At 39.3% G+C, this 20,325-nt stretch overlaps 1 protein-coding gene across 1 annotated transcript in view; it reads left to right on the top strand.

The window, feature by feature from the left end:
* Positions 1-20,325, top strand: part of DEUP1 (deuterosome assembly protein 1) — a 127,581-nt gene that overhangs the window by 42,690 nt on the left and 64,566 nt on the right. The window contains exons 6-7 of the mRNA XM_052662359.1: positions 2,060-2,302; positions 14,149-14,294. Coding sequence (XP_052518319.1) covers positions 2,060-2,302; positions 14,149-14,294 — 389 coding nt within the window. The remainder of the gene's footprint in view (positions 1-2,059; positions 2,303-14,148; positions 14,295-20,325) is intronic.

Below are 20,325 nucleotides of genomic sequence, written 5' to 3'. Positions count from 1 at the left end.
TGGATCTCCTTGCAGTCCAAGGGACTCTCAAGAGTCTTTTCCAACACCACAGTTCAAAAGCATCAATTCTTCGGTGCTCATCTTTCTTTATAGTCCAACTCTCACATCCATACATGACCACCGGGAAAACCATAGCCTTGACTAGACGGACCTTTGTTGGCAAAGTAATGTCTCTGCTTTTGAATATGCTATCTAGGTTGGTCATAACTTTCCTTCCAAGGAATAAGCGTCTTTTAATTTCATGGCTGCAATCACCATCTGCAGTGATTTAGGAGCCCCCCAAAATAAAGTCAGCCACTGTTTCCACTGTTTCCTCCATCTATTTGCCATGAAGTGATGGGGCTGGATGCCATGATCTTCATTTTCTGAATGTTGAGCTTTAAGCCAACTTTTTCACTCTCCTCTTTCACTTTCATCAAGAGGCTTTTTAGCTCCTCTTCACTTTCTGCCATAAGGGTGGTGTCATCTTCATATCTGAGGTTATTGATATTTCTCCTGGCAATCTTGATTCCAGCTTGTGGTTCTTCCTGCGCAGCGTTTCTCATGATGTACTCTGCATATAAGTTAAATAAGCCGGTGACTATATACAGCCTTGACATACTCTTTTTCCTATTTGGAACCAGTCTGTTGTTCCATATCCAGTTCTAACTGTTGCTTCCTGACCTGCATACAGGTTTCTCAAGAGGCAGGTCAGGTGCTCTGGTATTCCTGGCGTGCTGCAATTCATGGGATCGCAAAGAGTCAGACATGACTGAGTGACTGAACTGAACTGAAGTGAAGACACTGTTTTGTTTGTTTCGTATATACTTCCTTTTCATTCTTTCTTTAAGTTACTTCAATATGTTATACATGTTCCCTGAATTCAACACCACAAAATAATCTGACAAAATTGCTAACCTCATCCTCTACTCCATTCCTATCCATTTAATACAAACACTGTAAACAACTAGGTGTTTATCTTCACATAATTTTTCTTTTGTTTGGTCACATATGAAAATCTGTTTGCATGGAAATTATATATGTTTCTTTTTAAAAATTTGCTTTTTTACTTAATAAGCTATGCATAGCCTTTTGAGTCACTGCTTAATTATATTTCATAGTATTTGGTATATATATGTGTGTATATATATATATCATATACACCATAGTATATAGTAGATATACCATAATTCTTTCAAACATTTCTTTATTAATGAACACTCAGGTTGTTCCCAGTTTTCTGCTGTTACACAGTATTGTAACAAGTGTCCTTGTATAAACATCTGTAATACCAGTACTCTCATTTCATTAAATAAAAATCTTAGAAGTGTTTGTTGAGCCAAAGGGTATGTTCATTCAAATTTATAATAAATATTATCAAATGTTTTATTAAAAAAAGTATAGCAATTTACATTTCATGAACAGTCAAAGACTATTCCTGTCTTGCCAACATGGAATATCAGTCTTTTGATTTTTACCAACTTGAGATGCTGATAGTTATGTTGGCTTGATTTGCTTTATGTTTCTCTGGCTGCATGTGAGGTCGAGCATCTCTTCACGTGTTTCTTAGCCTTTTTCATTTCCTGTTCTGTGAATTTCCTGTGCACAAACTTTGCCCACTTTTCTTTTCTGATCTTTGTCTTTTTCTTATGATGTGTAGTTTTTGTGCTTTGGGAATTACATGTGTTGTTATATGTGTTGACACCTTTTTTCTACAATCCAGATTTGTTTGTTTATTTTTGGTCATAGAGACATTTTCAACTATTGCATAATTAAATCCATAGTTTTTTCCCATTTTTCATATCTTCTGTATTTTATTTTTTGCTGAATAAGCATTTCCTACTCAAAGCCCTCTACCCTACTCTGCATCTTTGCTCTGAGATTATAGAAATATGACTTCTCTTTATGCCATCTGAAATTGAGGTTTTAGAATAAATAGAAGTCTGAATTATGAAGGACAGAGCTTCATTATCTAATAATATATTTAAAGATTTTTTCCAAATTTTTTCTGTCACTGTTGAACTTTATATATAAGCTTAGATATTCCCCACTTCACTGACAGAGGTTTCAAATTTCTCAGAAACAGGCACAAAGTTACCACACACAGCTAAATGGTAAGAAACAGAGCATAGAAGACAGCAGCCCTGAAATTCCGCGGCTGGTATGTGAACCGGATTCCACTTGTGAAACCAGTGAAAGAGATGAATTCATTATTGAAAAATTAAAATCAGCTGTGAGTGAAATAGCACTAAGCAGGAATAAATTACAAGATGAAAATCAGAAGCTCTTACAAGAACTGAAAATGTACCAAAGACAGTGCCAGGTAAAGATTTATTTATTTTTCAACTGATACTGCCGTTGAGTTATACAAATGATGATTCAACAGGTATATGGATTAGAAAGCTAATTTTTTTATTACACATGTAAATTCAGTTCACATTTCCTCTTAATAAGTAATTCCTACTTGGTGAGTGAATTTAGTGATCCTGTGAGTACTGTGCCCCGCTAGGTGCTCTTGGGACCTTCAGCAATGCAGTAGTGACTACCCGCGCAGTGGGACAGGGATCTCTCACAGACCTCTGTTCCTAAACGCCGTGCCTCTTTAGCCACTGCACACCCTCTGAACCCAGTGTTCGTTCTCTGACCCTTGTGCCTCTGACTCTCAGGAAACCATAAGGGTTTGACCCTCTAATCACCTCGGTGAAAGGCATGCAGATCGTTCCCTGTGATTTATCACTGTTAGGTTTATCATAATGGTTTACCAAATAGTAGCCCAGAGTTTTGTTTTTTTAGGTGACTCCGTATTAATAGATATGATCAATGGTTTTTCCAAGGATTAATTTTTTTAACTCAAATATATTTCTTTTTTTTTTTTTTGGTCTCTCTCTTGGAACCACTAAGAAGGTTATGTAGCATTCGTTAAAATTCTTCATCACCAACTTCTTGCCTAAGTGTGTACTTGATATTCATGGCTTTCCCAGTCACTTGAGACTTCAATGGTTTTCTCTCCCAGTCTCCGTCAGACCTCCCTCCTGCAAATCTTCGGCCTCTTTCTACCGATTCCTCAGTTCCTCGGTGTCAGCCCATTTCTGAGTCTCTCTTCCTCCCCAGGTGGTGATCGCGGCCCCAGGTCACCACCTGAGTGCTTCTCTAAGATACTCCGCCTCAGGCTCTTCTTCCAGGGCCATTTCTCAGTGTTGGGTCAGCTGCCTCCCTCCTCCTGCCGCGCTGTGAGATGACACTCTGTGAGATGACACGTGGGCCTCATCCTTGCCCTTCTTTCTCTACATCCATCTTCTGTCAGATCACAGACTCCCAGCTTCTCCTGCCCTGTGGCATTTCTCAGAGAAGCTCCCCACCCCTAACTCCAGCTCCATTGGAGAAGGGGTGTTATTCTAATGCACGGGAGAAAGATGTAAACAAGCAAGCCAAGCTAAACCACAAATACTAAATGCTGAGGAACTCATACAGTTTCTAGAAACAGAAAAGACATTGATGCTGTTTTCTCTGGCTTCTCTAGAAGGTGAATGAGACGAGCACTTCCTCTTCTGGTCTAGGGCTCGTCTGGTGTTCAGCTCACCATCAGCCCCGCAGTGCTGGGTTTGCGGTTCATGCAGTTCTCACGGGCTTCCCTTCACCTCGGGGCCTGCTTCCCCTTCATCTCCCAGGATAGGAGCCACTGGTCACACTTCTGGCCCTGCATTAAAGGCAACTTATATTTACATCTTTGTAGCTGTCTTTGTCAGAGAAGGCAATGGCACCCCACTTTAATACTCTTGCCTGGAAAATCCCATGAATGGAGGAGCCTGTGGGCTATAGTCCATGAGGTCGCTAGGAGTCAGACACGACTGAGTGACTTCACTTTTACTTTTCACTTTCATGCACTGGAGGAGGAAATGGCAACCCACTCCAGTGTTCTTGCCTTGAGAATCCCAGGGATGGGGGAGCCTGATGGGCTGCCGTCTATAGGGTCGCCCAGAGTTGGACATGACTGAAGTGACTTAGCAGCAGCAGCAGCAGCTGTCTTTGTACTGGTTGGATCCTGCACCAGAGACACAGTCAATAAATGAAATGGTTTTTCTGGGTATTACCTGAATATTCTCCCCTTGTTTCAGGTTATCCTGCTCAGACTGAGGACTTCTCTTTGCCCCTTCTTGAGGTGTTTTTGGCTCTGGTCCCTAGGAATCTGTTTTCTACTCTGACCTATTTTGTTCTGTTTTCATTGGTTTGCCTGAAACATATTTCTTCCATAGCTCTAGTTATGAAGCTTGGTTCTACCTTTTAGTGAGATCCTGATTCTTTAAGAACATTAATTCCTTTTAATCTCCCCCAAAAGAGTTCTTTTTGGACTTATTACAGCCCAAGAACATTGTCTTTTATAGATGGAGATTCAGCTTTTGGTTCTTGGCTCACATGTGGAATAGTAATCTCTATTCTTGCCCAGTATTCTAGGAAGAGGTTCTGTTCCCCTTTCATGGCAGCGTGACTGACTTTCTCTGTAATGCTTTCCTTCATCAACCCCACTTTTCTCCTTCTCAGAACTTCATCTTTTATACTTTTCCAAGAAGTACACTGAAGAATCTTGTTAAAGAAGGCTGCAAATGGAGGAAGTGTGTGCATTGAGAAGCATTAATAAATTAACATTCCCGGTCCAGATCACAACCCCTGCTCTCTCTGCATAAGCACCGTAAGCCTGTACTGCTCACCCTGTCACACTCGGGCTCCTATGCACAAGTGAGAAAGTGCAGCCTGAGAGTGAACACGTCACCGGGAGGTAGAGGACGTGAACCTCCTGATGGCCAAGGCCATGGTATCCATCCTTCAGCACGATTGTCATATTGATTGACTCTTCTAACCCATGACTCATCCCTCACCCAAGATCTTCACAGACTTGCAGGGTTGGAGTGGGGGGCTTACCTGTACTCCTGAGAAGGCTCTGTAGGTTGTCTGGGCTAAGGAAGGTCCATGTTAGCAGGAATAGAGACACAGATGTAGAGAACGAACTCCTGGACCCCGCAGGGGAAAGGGAGGGTGGGACAAACTGGGAGAGGAATGTTGCCGTATATACAGTACCACGTATAAGATAAACAGCTGGTGGGAAGCTGCTGTGTAGCTCAGGGAGCTCAGCTCGGTGCTGTGATGATCTGGACGGATGGGATGGGGGTGGTTGGGAGAGAGGCTCAAGAGGGAGGGGCTCTATGTATACATATAGCTGATTCACGTTGTTATACAGCAGAAACTAACAGCATTATAAGGCAATTATATTCCAACAATAAAATCTAAAAAAAAATGAAAGTCCATGTCACCCACTTTGACTTTTCCTTATAAATATTTATTAATGTATTTAATTTATTAACATTTCTAAATATATACCAACAAAATAAAAACCCAACTACTCATAGAAGTCAATATAATTATAAAATATTTTGACTGATACTTATACTAAAGTTTATAAATATAACTATCTTAATTGCCTAACTGTTCTGAAAGAAAAGTGTTAGTTGCTCAGTCGTGTTTGCCTCTTTGAAATCCCATGGACTGGAGCCTGCCAGGCTCCTCTGTCCATGGGATTCTCCAGGCAAGAATACTGGAGTGGGTTGCCATTCCCTTCTCCTGGGGATCTTCCTGACCCAGGGATCGAACCCAGGTCTCCTGCATTGCAGGAAGATTCTTAACCATCTCAGCCATGAGCCACCAGGGAAGCTGATGTTCCTTTAAATCAGTGATCCTCTACTGAGGTGATTTTGCTTCCCCAGTGATAATTGGCAATGCTTGAATACATTTTTGGTTATCACTACAGAGAAGAGGGGTGTTATTGGCATTTAGTGGGTAGAGGTCTGGGTTGCTGCTAAACATCTAAACAGTCTCACAATGCACAAGATAAACACCACAACAAAGAATTATACAGACCAAACTGTAAATTTTGCTGGGCTGAGAAACCTTGCTTTAAATTTTAAAATGTTACTTTTCTCATAGACTTCACCAGTAATTCTCTAAGTGTATTTGTGATGTTTTCCAGAGTTAATGATAAATTTTACTGTGACTGGAATTTATTTATTTATAATCCACTAATTTCTATGAGAAAGTTTCCCAAAATTAGTTTTACAGATTTTTGTTCATGTAAAAACTAATTTATTTATCCTTGGATCTAGGAACATTAGTAAATTTAAACATCTCCATTTTATACTTTACAAGGGATTCACTTGTTTAAAAAACACAATTCAAATTATTCTGGATTAAGTTTCACACATTAAAAAGTGTTATAGTTCTAATGAAAAGACTTTTGAGAAATAATTTGCTTCAAAACCTTCAAGATGTCTAAAAATTTTGTAACTAAACAGATGGGCCTTAAACTTGTTTTACAAAAATTATGTTTTACCAAATGGGAATAATTAGAGGTGAATGATCACTATAACCAGTGCATGTTTTTAGAAACAAGTCTCTCGTCTCTTTTTGCAAAACTGTCATATGTTAGTGCTCCACATCTTGCACATACATTTAAAAAGACAACTGTTTCAGCCTGAATTACTGTCACTTATTGTATATAAAATTCTCTTTTGTTTACAACACACTTTAATGCCAGCTGCATCTGAATTTTCACAGAATCACATCTTCTCACTTGTCTTTCTACAACCTTGAAATGTGTCAGCAGACACATCTATTCCATTACATATATTGATTTTCTGTGTTGCACTACACTCACATTTTGAAAGTGTGCAATATTTCCCTTTGGTAGTCAATGGCACAAATAAATTGTTCTGTATTTTTTCTAATATGTATGCCAAAAAATATGACCTGTTTTTGTTTGCTCGTTAATGTGTCATTAAGGTATTAGAGCCACACAGTCCTATAGAAATATAAGACACAAATGTAATTTAAACTTTACTAGTAACCATATTAAAAAACATCATAAGAAATGGGTAAAATTAATATATGATAGTAATAAATTTTATTCAGCACAACACATATCCAAAGTGTTATCATTTCAACATACAATCAATGTCAAAAAAATTTTAATGAGATATTTTGCATTTCTTTTAATAATTAGCCTTCAAAATCCAGTGTATATGTTATACTTGCAGCACATCTCAATTTGGATATTAAGTATCACCGGGAATACCTGATCTGTATTTAGACTTTATAAAATTTACAGTTAAAATTTTAGACTTGCATACACACACAAGTTGTCCCAAATAAACTTGACAGTGTTCCAATAACTGAATCAAGTACCAAATAATCATTTTCCTGAATATTTGCGTCCACATTGGCAAATAACTGATTTGACTTTTTATACAAAAGCATGCAAATTTTAAAACTACATCGAAGTTAAATCCCCAATTCTTGTGTCAACCCTGTACTATTGACTTTAAATTCAAAGGGATATTACATAAGTCAAAAAAGCAACTCAATTTATCAATATCAGTAAAGCTTCTTTTCTTATACTCTATAGTAAATTTACATAAGGCTGTCAATTAAAAACTTTCATATATTCCTACATGTTAGAAAAACATGTCAAATCATTATTTATTGTAAGTTTCCGTTTTAGCTTCTCTTATCTGTGTCGCTGGATCACAAATAAGCCTTCTATCCCTCAATGATATCTCCAAATGTCGTGCTTTTAGGTATGATTGTCTAATGACAGTACATGAATAGACTCCATTATTATCAGATTTTACAGAATTTTTGTCAGTTCTCACCCATGGTGATACTGCATTTTGCTGTTCTGGAATTAGAACCCTCTTGTGACCCCTCTTCCCCAAGGAAGGCAGGCCCACTCCTGTACATGCAGTTTCATGTTCGATTGCTCCCTGGTGGCAAATTTGCAATGCAGGAAGCCCAGAGAATATCTTCTTAATTTGGGTAAAGTAATGCATGACATCCACATAAAGTTTATTTCAATTCAGTTCAGTTCAGTTGTTCAGTCGTGTCCGACTCTTTGTAACCCCATGAACCACAGCACGCCAGGCCTCCCTGTCCATAACCAACTCCCGGAGTCCACCCAAACCCATATCCACTGAGTCAGTGTTACCATCCAACCATCTGATCCTCTGTCGTCCCCTTCTCCTCCTGTCCTCAATCTTTCCCAACATCAGGGTCTTTTCAAATGAGTCAGCTCTTTGTGTCAGGTGGCCAAAGTACTGGAGTTTCAGCTTCAACATCAGTCCTTCCAATGAACACCCAGGATTGATCTCCCTTAGGATGGACTGGTTGGATCTCCTTGCAGTCCAAGGGACTTTCAAGAGTCTTCTCCAACACCACAGTTCAAAAGCATCAATTTTTCGGTGCTCAGCTTTCTTTATAGTCCAGCACTCATGTCCATATATGACCACTGGAAAAACCATAGCCTTGACTAGACGGACCTTTGTTGGCAAAGTAATGTCTCTGCTTTTGAATATGCTGTCTAGGTTGGTCATAACTTTTCTTCCAAGGAGTAAGCATCTTTTAATTTCATGGCGGCAGTCACCATCTGCAGTGATTTAGGAGCCCCCCAAAATAAAGTCAGCCACTGTTTCCACTGTTTCCCCATCTATTTGTCATGAAGTGATGGGACCAGATGCCATGATCTTCGTTTTCTGAATGTTGAGCTTTAAGCCAACTTTTTCACTCTCCTCTTTCACTGTCATCAAGAGGCTCTTTAGTTCCTCTTCACTTTCTGCCATAAGGGTGGTGTCATCTGCATCTCTGAGGTTATTGATATTTCTTCCAGCAATCTTGATTCCAGCTTGTGGTTCTTCCTGTGCAGCGTTTCTCATGATGTACTCTGTGTATAAGTTAAATAAGCAGGGTGACAATATACAGCCTTGACAAACTCTTTTTCCTATTTGGAACCAGTCTGTTGTTCCATGTCCAGTTCTAACTGTTGCTTCCTGACCTGCATACAGGTTTCTCAAGAGGCAGGTCAGATGGTCTGGTATTCCCATCTCTTGAAGAATTTTCCACAGTTTATTGTGATCCACACAGTCAAGGCTTTGGCATAGTCAATAATGCAGAAATAGACGTTTTTCTGGAACTCTCTTGCTTTTTTGATGATCCAGCGGATATTGGCAATTTGATCTCTGGTTCCTCTGCCTTTTCTCAAACCAGCTTGAACATCAGGAAATTCATGGTTAAATAACCATGGCTGAGGTCTGACTTGGAGAATTTTGAGCATTACTTTACTAGCGTGTGAGATGAGTACAATTGTGCAGTAGTTTGAGCATTCTTTGGTGTTGCCTTTCTTTGGGATTGGAATGAAAACTGACCTTTTCCAGTCCTGTGGCCACTGCTGAGTTTTCCAAATTTGCTGGCATATTGAGTACAGCACTTTCACAGCATCATCTTTCAGGATTTGAAATAGCTCAACTGAAATTCCATCACCTCCACTAGCTTTGTTCGTAGTGATGCTTCCTAAGGCCTAAAGTTTATTTGTCTATTTCTTAATCTCTTATTTCATATTTCTTTTGTTTATTTTGGAATTGTATCTCATCTGAAAAATCTGCACTGTTTGAGACAGGAAGTTTATTAAATCATCTATTTAAATATATTTTCCTACTTATTTCCAAATCAGCTAGGAATATCTGGGGCTAGGAATATCTCTAGGTCTCCTGGAAAACAATATATTATATTTAAGACTTTGGTTTTAAAAAAATGTTTATATGGGACCTCATACATCCTATACTGTCTAGACAATTATAATTCTAAGCTGTGAAATTTTGAATAAGAATAAGAAGACATATATCCACATGAAAGCTTATGCATGAATTTCATAACAGCATTATTCATAATAGTAAAAAGATGAAACATCCAAATGTCTATCAGCTTATGAACAAACAAAATGGTATATCATCTATAGAGTTAAGAATTATTAGTCAATAAAAGGAATGAAGTACTTTACATGCTACAACATGGATGAACCTTGAAAGCATTATATCAAGAGAAAGAAACCGGTCACGAAAAGGCCGCATATTGTATGATTCTATTTGTCTGAATTGTGCAGAATAGGTAATTCCATAGAGACAAACATACATTAGTGGTTTCTGGGGGTGAGAAGGAAGGGAAAATGAGGCGTGGTTGCTAATGCGTTTGTGATGAAAATAATCTGGAATTAAGTTGTGATGATACTTGCACAACTTTGTGAATATGCTCAAATCCACTGAACTATACACTTTAAGTGGGTGAATATTATGATATATGGATTATATTTGAATGAATCTGTTCTTGATGTATAAAGAATTATTAAAAATGACCTTTTGAAGCTATCAATAGTGTTTTTTATGGTCTTTATTCAGTTCAGTTCAGTTGCTCAGTCGTTTCCGACTCGTTGCGACTGCATGAACCACAGCACACCAGGCCTCCCTGTCCATCGCCGCCTCCCTGTCCATCATTAACTCCTGGGGTCCACTCAGACCCATGTCCATTGAGTCGGTGATGCCATCCAACCATCTCATCCTCTGTCGTCCCCTTCTCCTCCTACCCTCAATCTTTCCCAGCATCAGGGTCTTTTCAAATGAGTCAGTTCTTAACACCAGGGGGCCAAAGTATTGGAGTTTAAGCTTCAGCATCAGTCCTTCCAAAGAACACCCAAGACTGATCTCCTTTAGGATGGACTGGTTGGATCTCCTTGCAGTCCAAGGGACTCTCAAGAGTCTTCTCCAACACCATAGTTCAAAAGCATCAATTCTTTGACGCTCAGCTTTCTTTATAGTCCAGCTCTCACATCCATACATGACCACTGGAAAAACCATAGCCTTGACTAGACGGACCTTTGTTGACAAACTAATGTCTCTGCTTTTTCAATATGCTGTCTAGATTGGTCCTAACTTTCCTTCAAAGGAGTAAGCATCTTTATTAGCAGTGCCCAAAAAGCAGCCCTACCCCCATCTTTACCAATAAGCTATGGGTATGTTTTACTTATTTTTCATGAAACAATTATTTTTGAGTCTTAAATGTTCTAACTGGACTAGTAGACAAAAGATTTGGATTTTTCCATTGCAGAATCGACCACTTATGAGCTATGTAACTTTGGGCCAAGCCTGGACCTCAATTTGCTCATCTGTAAAAATGGAAATTTTTACAATTGTTGACCATCACCAGATGGTCAACACTGAAATCAGATTGATTATATTCTTTGCAGCCAAAGATGGAGTCAGCAAAAACAAGACCATAGCTGACTATGGCTCAGATCATGAAATCCTTATTGCCAAATTCAGACTTAAATTGGAGAAAGTAAGGAAACCCACTAGACCCTTCAGGTATGACCTAAATCAAATCCCTTATGATTATACAGTGGAAGTGAAAAATAGATTTATCATATCATATCTAGATATGATAGAGTGCCTGATGGACTATGGACGGAGGTTCGTGACATTGTACAGGAGACAGGGATCAAGACCATCCCCATGGAAAAGAAATGCAGAAAAGCAAAATGGCTGTGTGGGCAAGGCTTACAAATAGCTGTGAAAAGAAGAGAAGTGAAAAGCAAAGGAGAAAAGGAAAGATATAAGCATCTGAATGCAGAGTTCCAAAGAACAGAAAGGAGAGATAAGAAAGCCTTCCTCAGCAATCAATGCAAAGAAATGAGGAAAACAACAGAATGGGAAAGACTAGAGGTCTCTTCAAGAAAATTAGAGGTAACAAGGAAACATTTCATGCAAAGATCGGCTCGATAAAGGACAGAAATGGTATGGACCTAACAGAAGCAGAAGATATTAAGAAGAGATGGCAAGAATACACAGAAGAACTGTACAAAAAAGATCTTCACAACCAAGATAATCATGATGGTATGATCACTCACCTGGAGCCAGACATCCTGGAATGTGAAGTCAAATGGCATTAGAAAGCATCACTACGAATAGAGCTAGTGGAGGTAATGGAATTCCAGTAGAGCTATTTCAAATCCTGAAAGATGATGCTGTGAAAGTGCTGCACTCAATATGCCAGCAAATTTGGAAAACTCAGCAGTGGCCACAGGACTGGAAAAGGTCAGTTTTCATTCCAATCCCAAAGAAAGGCAATGCCAAAAAAATGCTCAAACTACCACACAATTGTACTCATCTCACACGCTAGTAAAGTAATGCTCAAAATTCTCCAAGCCAGGCTTCAGCAGTATGTGAACCGTGAACTTCCAGATGTTCAAGCTGTTTTAAGAAAAAGCCGAGGAACCAGAAATCAAATTGCCAAAATTCTCTGGATCATTGAAAAAGCAAGAGAGTTCCAGAAAAACATCTATTTCTGCATTATTGACTATGCCAAAGCCTTTGACTGTGTGGATCACAATAAACTGTGGAAAATTCTTCAAGAGATGGAAATACCAGACCACCTGACCTGGCCCTTGAGAAACCTATATGCAAGTCAGGAGGCAACAATTAGAACTGGACATGGAACTACAGACTGGTTCCAAACAGGAAAAGGAGTACGTCAAAGCTGTATATTGTCACCCTGCTTATTTATCTTACATGCAGAGTACATCATGAGAAACGCTGGGCTGGAAGAATCACAAGCTGGAATCAAGATTGCCGGGAGAAATATCAATAACCTCAGAGATGCAGATGACACCACCCTTATGGCAGAAAGTGAAGAGGAACTAAAGAGCCTCTTGATGAAAGTGAAAGAGGAGAATGAAAAAGTTGGCTTAAAGCTCAACATTCAGAAAACGAAGATCATGGCATCTGGTCCCATCACTTCATGGGAAATAGATGGGAAACAGTGGAAACAGTGTCAGACTTTATTTTTTTGGGCTCCAAAATCACTGCAGATGGTGACTGCAGCCATGAAATTAAAAGACGCTTACTCCTTGAAAGAAAAGTTATGACCAACCTAGGTACCATATTGATAAGCAGAGACATTACTTTGCCAACTAAGGTCCATTTAGTCAAGGCTATGGTTTTTCCAGTGGTCATGAATGGATGTGAGAGTTGGACTGTGAAGAAGGCTGAGCGCCGAAGAATTGATGCTTTTCAACTGTGGTGTTGGAGAAGACTCTTGAGAGTCCCCTAGACTGCAAGGAGATCCAACCAGTCCAGTCTAAAGGAAATCGGTCCTGGGTGTTCTTTGGAAGGAATGATGCTAAAGCTGGAACTACAATACTTTGGCTACCTCATGTGAAGTGTTAACTCATTGGAAACAAGACTCTGGAGCTAGGAGGGATTGGGGGCAGGAGGAGAAGGGGACAACCGAGGATGAGATGGCTGGATGGCATCACTGACTCAATGGACATGAGTTTGAGTAAACTCCGGGAGTTGGTGATTGGCAGGGAGGCCTGGCGTTCTGCGATTCATGGGGTCGCCAAGAGTCCGACACGACTGAACCACTGAATTGAACAGAAAAATGCAATGGATTTGATGACTGATTCACTGCAGACCATCTCGAACCTTCCTCACTCTCAGAAGTTCCCTTCCCAAACCCACTTCCACCTCCTTCCACTGGCATTGCCTTTGTCTTTCACAAGGGAAATACAAGCCAACAGATAGCCCCTCTCCTAACCCCCCCTTCCCCAGGCGTTGTCTCCTTTCCATCTTCCTTCCTTCTTTCCTGTTGAAAGGGCAGCGGGACTCTTTTCCTTTAGGCAGTTCTTTCACTTGTGCTTTGGGACCCACCTCACCCACCTTTTCACCCACCATGACACCAGCAGTATTAACCCTTCTCTGTCCCAGCTGGATCCTTCCCAACAGCTTCTAAAGTTGCTCAAGCCTCTGCTATTATCCAAATAAAACACGGGGCTCACAGGATTGCTGGTGTTTCTAGTTACCAGCTAAAGTTGGGCTACTGTTGGGCAATAATGGAGCCATAGACCACAGTTTATAATTCACATTGTTGGCCAGGTTTGAAATTAGGTTTTTCTTGGCCATTCACAACTATTTGCATTAATCCAAATTTTATGCATTGGTACTCATGCTTTTATGTTTCCCTCTTTCATATAGTATGGACATATGTGGATGATTCTTTATCACTAGACTATGAGCTCATGAGGACAGATCCTGTGTCTGTATCCTCAGTGCTGAGCAGAATTAAGAGCTCAGTAAATATTTGTTGAATAAATGAATGAAATTCTGTAAGACTGAGCCAGCAAAGGACTAGGTATCAGGTCACTTGAAATTAGGATGCTTCATAGATATTAAATATTTTAAAATGTATTGCATACATCATGATATCCAAATGTGAGCATTGAAAATTTTTGATGTTTTTATTTAGGCCATGGAAGCAGGACTCTCAGAAGTGAAAAGTGAGTTACAGTCACGTGATGATCTCTTGAGAATTATAGAAATGGAACGATTGCAGTTGCACAGAGAACTGTTAAAACTAGGAGAGTCCCAAAGTACTCAAGAAAACAAGAAAAGGTATATTGTTATATTCAGCAACCTGAGAAGAACTGTTCAAAACATTATGCTTAAATATTTTGAGAGTTTTGTGTTTGAAGTTGGAATTAAAAGTCTGTTTTGTGTTATTATGCTATTAATTATTAGGTAATATTAGATATTAAAAATAAAAGTAGTGATTATTTTATCTTCAAAATCAATGTTTTTACTTACCTGGAATATTATAGCATGTTCTGATATTATGGATACTTATGAAGTCAGAGACTTTCTTAGAACTTTTATTCTTCAGAATATTGTATGAATAATAGTATAGAGCTAATATTTAATTATCAGTGTTTATAAATAAGATTTACTACATGTTTTTCAAATGTTTTTATGTTGATGGCCTTAAGCTTCAACTTTTCACTTATAAATGTTTTATTTATTTTGGCCTCCAAACTCATCACCTTGTCAGTTCCATTAAGAGTTTTGTTAGAGCAGATGTTTTTTCCTCTTTTAAAGTCAGGAATTATGTACCATATAACCACAAAGGAAATGGCACTGCTGAGGATTATTAAATGTTTATGTTTGTGAATAAGACATGTTCTAACTATTCCCTGCTCTTCCAATTCTCAGTAGACCTTGAGTCCTTCTCACATCTGAAGGCTAATGCCAGATCAGTGATAGGACTTCAGAAACAGAATAGCCAAACGATGGTAGATATTTAGTGAAAGATGATTACACTGATTTAATCTGTTAGTTGCTCAGTCATGTCCAACTCCTTTTGACCCCATAGACTGTAGCCCACCAGGCTCCTCTGACCATGGGATTCTCCAGGTAGAGTACTGGAGTGGGTTGCCATGCCCTCCTCCAGGGGATCTCCCTGACCCAGGGATCAAACTGGGGTCTCCCACATTGCAGGCAGGTTCTTTACTATCTGAGCCACCAAGGGAAGCATTATTTTTTCAAAGCTGTAGGGCCTGCTAGCTTTCCTTTGAGGTTTCAAATGGCAAATTAATATTCCCCAAAGTAACCTCTTGTCCATCTAACCAATAGTGGTAGAATGCATGTTAGCCAGTATGAGCTTTAGAGTGGTCAGATATACAAGCTATATGTCATCACCACTGATCATTAATAAATCCACTGGAAATATATCATGTGCAAGACACTGTTCCGGTGTGGTGAGTTGGTGAACAATGTCTTCACATATGGAATGTATATGCCTAAAGACATAAGAAATTTCCTAGAAGAGCAAACCATTCAGCCCAGGTCTAGCTTTGGTTTATGAAGAGCATTGTAGGTATTTTCTCTGGAGCTCTATCTCACACAGTCAATTTTTAATTCCAGACATGGCCAACATTCCTTGAATATATGATTTAATCTAAAATCTTGCAGTTCTTTGCATATGTGGCCAATACCTATGCCTGCTTACCATTTTCTGTTTGAGCTGGTATACATTCTGGTCTCCACACTACATCTTTCTCATTTGGAGATAGTCTTCAGTTCTAGTGTTCTGAGATTCGATGAAAAATAGGTGTTTACCTTTTAACAGCTTCTATTGTATTTTAGACTTCGGGCATAGTCTTCTCAGCCTTCATCTTTCCCATTGACAATTTCTAACCCTTTTAGTTTGTTTTCATTTGAACATGATTCTGTCCTCTTTTATTTTTTTTTTTTAAATTCTTTTTTTTTTTTTTAATTTTTTTAAATTCCGTTTCTTTTTTACAGTTGTATTAGGGTGAAGCAGCCAAGGCTACTGAGTGTAAATACACAATAGTTTTATAACAGTAGCATTGTAATGTTTTTATTTATTTTCAAAACTTTTCTCATTAATGCCAAGATTTTGTTAGCTTTTTCTTTTCTTTACTTATAGAAGCATCTTGGGCTGAGATGTTCTGAGAGTTATTAAAAATAATTCCTACCTTCCCTTCTTACATGATAAATGACAGTTCCTTTATGTCTTTATGTTAACATGATTATTATTTTCTTCTTGAGCTTGTCCACATTGAAGCTTGATGTTTGTTCCACTCACTCACTGAAATTTAAGATCATTATGAGGTTTTTACCATTCAGTTCAGCATTCCACTCCCTGAATTGCTTAGAAAGAATTAAAAATAGGAAATTTCATTTTTCACCATTTTAAAATCATAGTAAAGAAGACAAATTTAAGACTGACCCTAAAATAATGTTTTAGGAGAAGATTGGATAAAATGCCCACAATACATTACTGAGGGGAAACAAAAGGGGCCTGAAAAGTAGTGTGTACAGTACATGCTAATGGTATGGGGGACATGTGTTTATACACATGTGCATAGACAAAAAAGACAGTCTACACAAAAACGCTAACAGTGGTTTCTCCTAGATGGCAACTTATAGCAGTATATAGACTCTGATAAACTCTGTTTTCTACAGAGTTAACATGTATGTTTGATAACCAAAAAAAAAGTAGTCTAGTCCAGACACATGCACCTCAAGGATATCACTATTAATTTATACCTCTAATTTTTTAAACTTTTTATTTTATATTGGAGTATAGCCAGCTAACAATATTGTGATAGTTTCAGGTGGACAGGAATGGGACTCAGCCATACATAAACATGTATCTGTATATACTCTGCTATATTAAAATGGATAGCCAACAAGATTCTACTGTATAGGACAGGAACTCTGCCTGAATGGGAGGAGAGTATGGGGGAGAATGGATACATGTATAATTTATACATTTTAAAAGACCCCTTTATTTTCGATCTTTTCATTAGTTATTTCTCTCGTCTCTCAGATTTTGCTTTGTTTGTATGTGTGCTTAAGTTTCTGATTTGTGGAACTATTTTAAAAGCTCTTTGGAAATCTAAAATCATGCTCAGTTACAGGTAGGTACATTCCTCAAAACCCCAGACACTATCAGGTTAGCCCAGCAATAGTGCAAAGCATGCTATGTTTCTTGCATGGTTATCCGTATTTTTTAAAAGTTTTTTTTTTAAATTAATTTATTTATTTTAATTGGAGGCTTATTACCTTACAATATAGTAGTGGCTTTTGCCAAACATTGACATGAATCAGCCACAGGTGTACATGTGTTCCCCATCTAGAACCCCCCTCGCACCTCCCTCCCCATTCTATCCCTCAGGGTCATCCCAGTGCACCAGCCCTGAGCGCCCTGTCTCATGCATTGAACCTGGACCAGTGATCCGCTTCACATATGATAATATACACATTTCAGCACTACCCTCTCAAATCATCCCATCCTCACCTTCTCCCAGAGTCCAAAAGACTGTTCTTTACATCTGTGTCTCTTTTGCTGTCTCACATATAGGGTCATTGTTACCATCTTTCTAAATTCCATATATATGTGTTAGTATACCACATCGGTGTTTTTCTCTCTGACTTATTTCACTCTGTATAATAAGCTCCAGTTTCATCCACCTCATTAGAACTGATTCAAATGCATTCTTTTTACTGGCTGAGTAATATTACATTGTGCATATGTACCGCAACTTTCTTATCCATTCATCTGCCGATGGCTATGTAGGTTGCTTCGAGTCCTGGCTATTGTAAACAGTGTTGCGATGAACATTGGGGTACACGTGTCTCTTTCAATTCTGGTTTCCTCGGTGTGTATGCCCAGCAGTGGGATTGCTGGATCATCAGTCAGTTCAGTTCAGTCGCTCAGTCGTGTCCAACTCTTTGCGACTCCATAAATTGCAGCACGCCAGGCCTCCCTGTCCATCACCATCTCCTGGAGTTCACTCAGACTCACATCCATCGAGTCAGTGATGCCATCCAGCCATCTCATCATTTCGTCCCCTTCTCCTCCTGCCCCCAATCCCTTGCAGCATAAGAGTCTTTTCCAATGAGTCAACTCTTCGCATCAGGTGGCCAAAGTACTGGAGTTTCAGCTTTAGCATCATTCCTTCCAAAGAATACCCAGGGCTGATCTCCTTCAGAATGGACTGGTTGGATCTCCTTGCAGTCCAAGGGACTCTCAAGAGTCTTCTCAACACCACAGTTCAAAAGCATCAATTCTTTGGCGCTCAGCTTTCTTCACAGTCCAACTCTCACATTCATACATGACCACAGGAAAAACCATAGCCTTGACTAAATGGAACTTAGTTGGCAAAGTAATGTCTCTGCTTTTGAATATGCTATCTAGGTTGGTCATAACTTTCCTTCCAAGGAGTAAGCATCTTTTAATTTCATGGCTGCAGTCACCATCTGCAGTGATTTTGGAGCCCAAAAAAATTAAGTCTGACACTGTTTCCACTGTTTCCCCATCTATTTCCCATGAAGTGATGGGACCAGATGCTATGATCTTCGTTTTCTGAATGTTGAGCTTTAAGCCAACTTTTTCACTCTCCTCTTTCATTTTCATCAAGAGGCTTTTTAGTTCCTCTTCACTTTCTGCCATAAGGGTGGTGTCATCTGCATATCTGAGGTTATCATATTTCTCCCGGCAATCTTGATTCCAGCTTGTGTTTCTTCCAGCACAACGTTTCTCATGATGTACTCTGCATATAAGTTAAATAAGCAAGGGGACAATATACAGCCTTGACGTACTCCTTTTCCGATTTGGAACCAGTCTGTAGTTCCATGTCCCGTTCTAACTGTTGCTTCCTGACCTGCATACAGGTTTCTCAAGAGGCAGGTCAGATGGTCTGGTATGCCCATCTCTTTCAGAATTTTCCACAGTTTATTGTGATCCGCACAGTCAAAGGCTTTGGCATAGTCAATAATGCAGAAATAGATGTTTTTCTGGACCTCTCTTGCTTTTTTTGATGATCCAGCGAATGTTGGCAGTTTGATCTCTGGTTCCTCTGCCTTTTTTTAAACCAGCTTGAACATCTGGAAGTGTACTGCTGAAGCCTGGCTTGGAGAATTTTGAGCATTACTTCACTAGCGTGTGAGATGAGTACAATTGTGCAGTGGTTTGAGCATTCTTTGGCATTGCCTTTCTTTGGGATTGGAATGAAAACTGACCTTTTCCAGTCCTATGGCCCCTGCTGAGTTTTGCAAATATGCTGGCATATTGAGTGCAGCGCTTTCACAGCATCATCTTTCAGGATTTGAAACAGAGCAACTGGAATTCCATCACCTCCACTAGCTCTGTTCGTAGTGATGCTTTCTAATGCCATTTGACTTCACATTCCAGGATGTCTGGCTCTAGGTGAGTGATCATACCATCGTGATTATCTTGGTCATGCAGATCTTTTTTGTACAGTTCTCCTGTGTATTCTTGCCACCTCTTCTTAATATCTTCTGCTTCTGTTAGGTCCATACCATTTCTGTCCTTTATCGAGCCCATCTTTGTATGAAGTGTTTCCTTGTTACCTCTAATTTTCTTGAAGAGATCTCTAGTCTTTCCCACTCTGTTGTTTTCCTCTATTTCCTTTCAGCAATCCAAGTCTATTCCCCAACCAGTAAAGCTGAAGAAGCTGAAGCTGAAGCTGAACGGTTCTATGAAGACCTACAAGACCTTTTAGAACTAACACCCAAAAAAGATGTCCTTTTCATTATAGCAGGCTGGAATGCAAAAGTAGGAAGTCGAGAAACACGTGGAGTAACAGGCAAATTTGGCCTTGGAATACAGAATGAAGCAGGGCAAAGGCTAATAGAGTTTGGCCAAGAGAACTGCATTGGTCATAGCAAACACCCTCTTCCAACAACACAAGAGAAGACTCTACACATGGACATCACCAGATGGTACACCGAAATCAGATTGATTATATTCTTTGCAGCCGAAGATGGAGAAGCTCTATACAGTCAACAAAAACAAGACCCGGAGCTGACTGTGGCTCAGAACATGAACTCCTTATTGCCAAATTCAGACTGAAATTGAACAAAGTAGGGAAAACCACTAGACCATTCAGGTATGACCTAAATCAAATCCCTTATGATTATACAGTGGAAGTGAGAAATAGATTTAAGGGACTAGATATGATAGAGTGCCTGATGACTATGGACGGAGGTTCGTGACATTGTACAGGAGACAGGGATCAAGACCATACCCATGGAAAAGAAATACAAAAATGGCTGTCTGGGGAGGCCTTACAAATAGCTGTGAAAAGAAGAGAAGCAA

This window comes from Budorcas taxicolor, chromosome 25, assembly GCF_023091745.1.
Source record: "Budorcas taxicolor isolate Tak-1 chromosome 25, Takin1.1, whole genome shotgun sequence".
In the NCBI taxonomy this organism is placed as follows: Eukaryota; Metazoa; Chordata; class Mammalia; order Artiodactyla; family Bovidae; genus Budorcas; species Budorcas taxicolor.
Note: the sequence above shows the minus strand (reverse complement) of the source record. Positions and strands in the feature narration are given on the sequence as shown.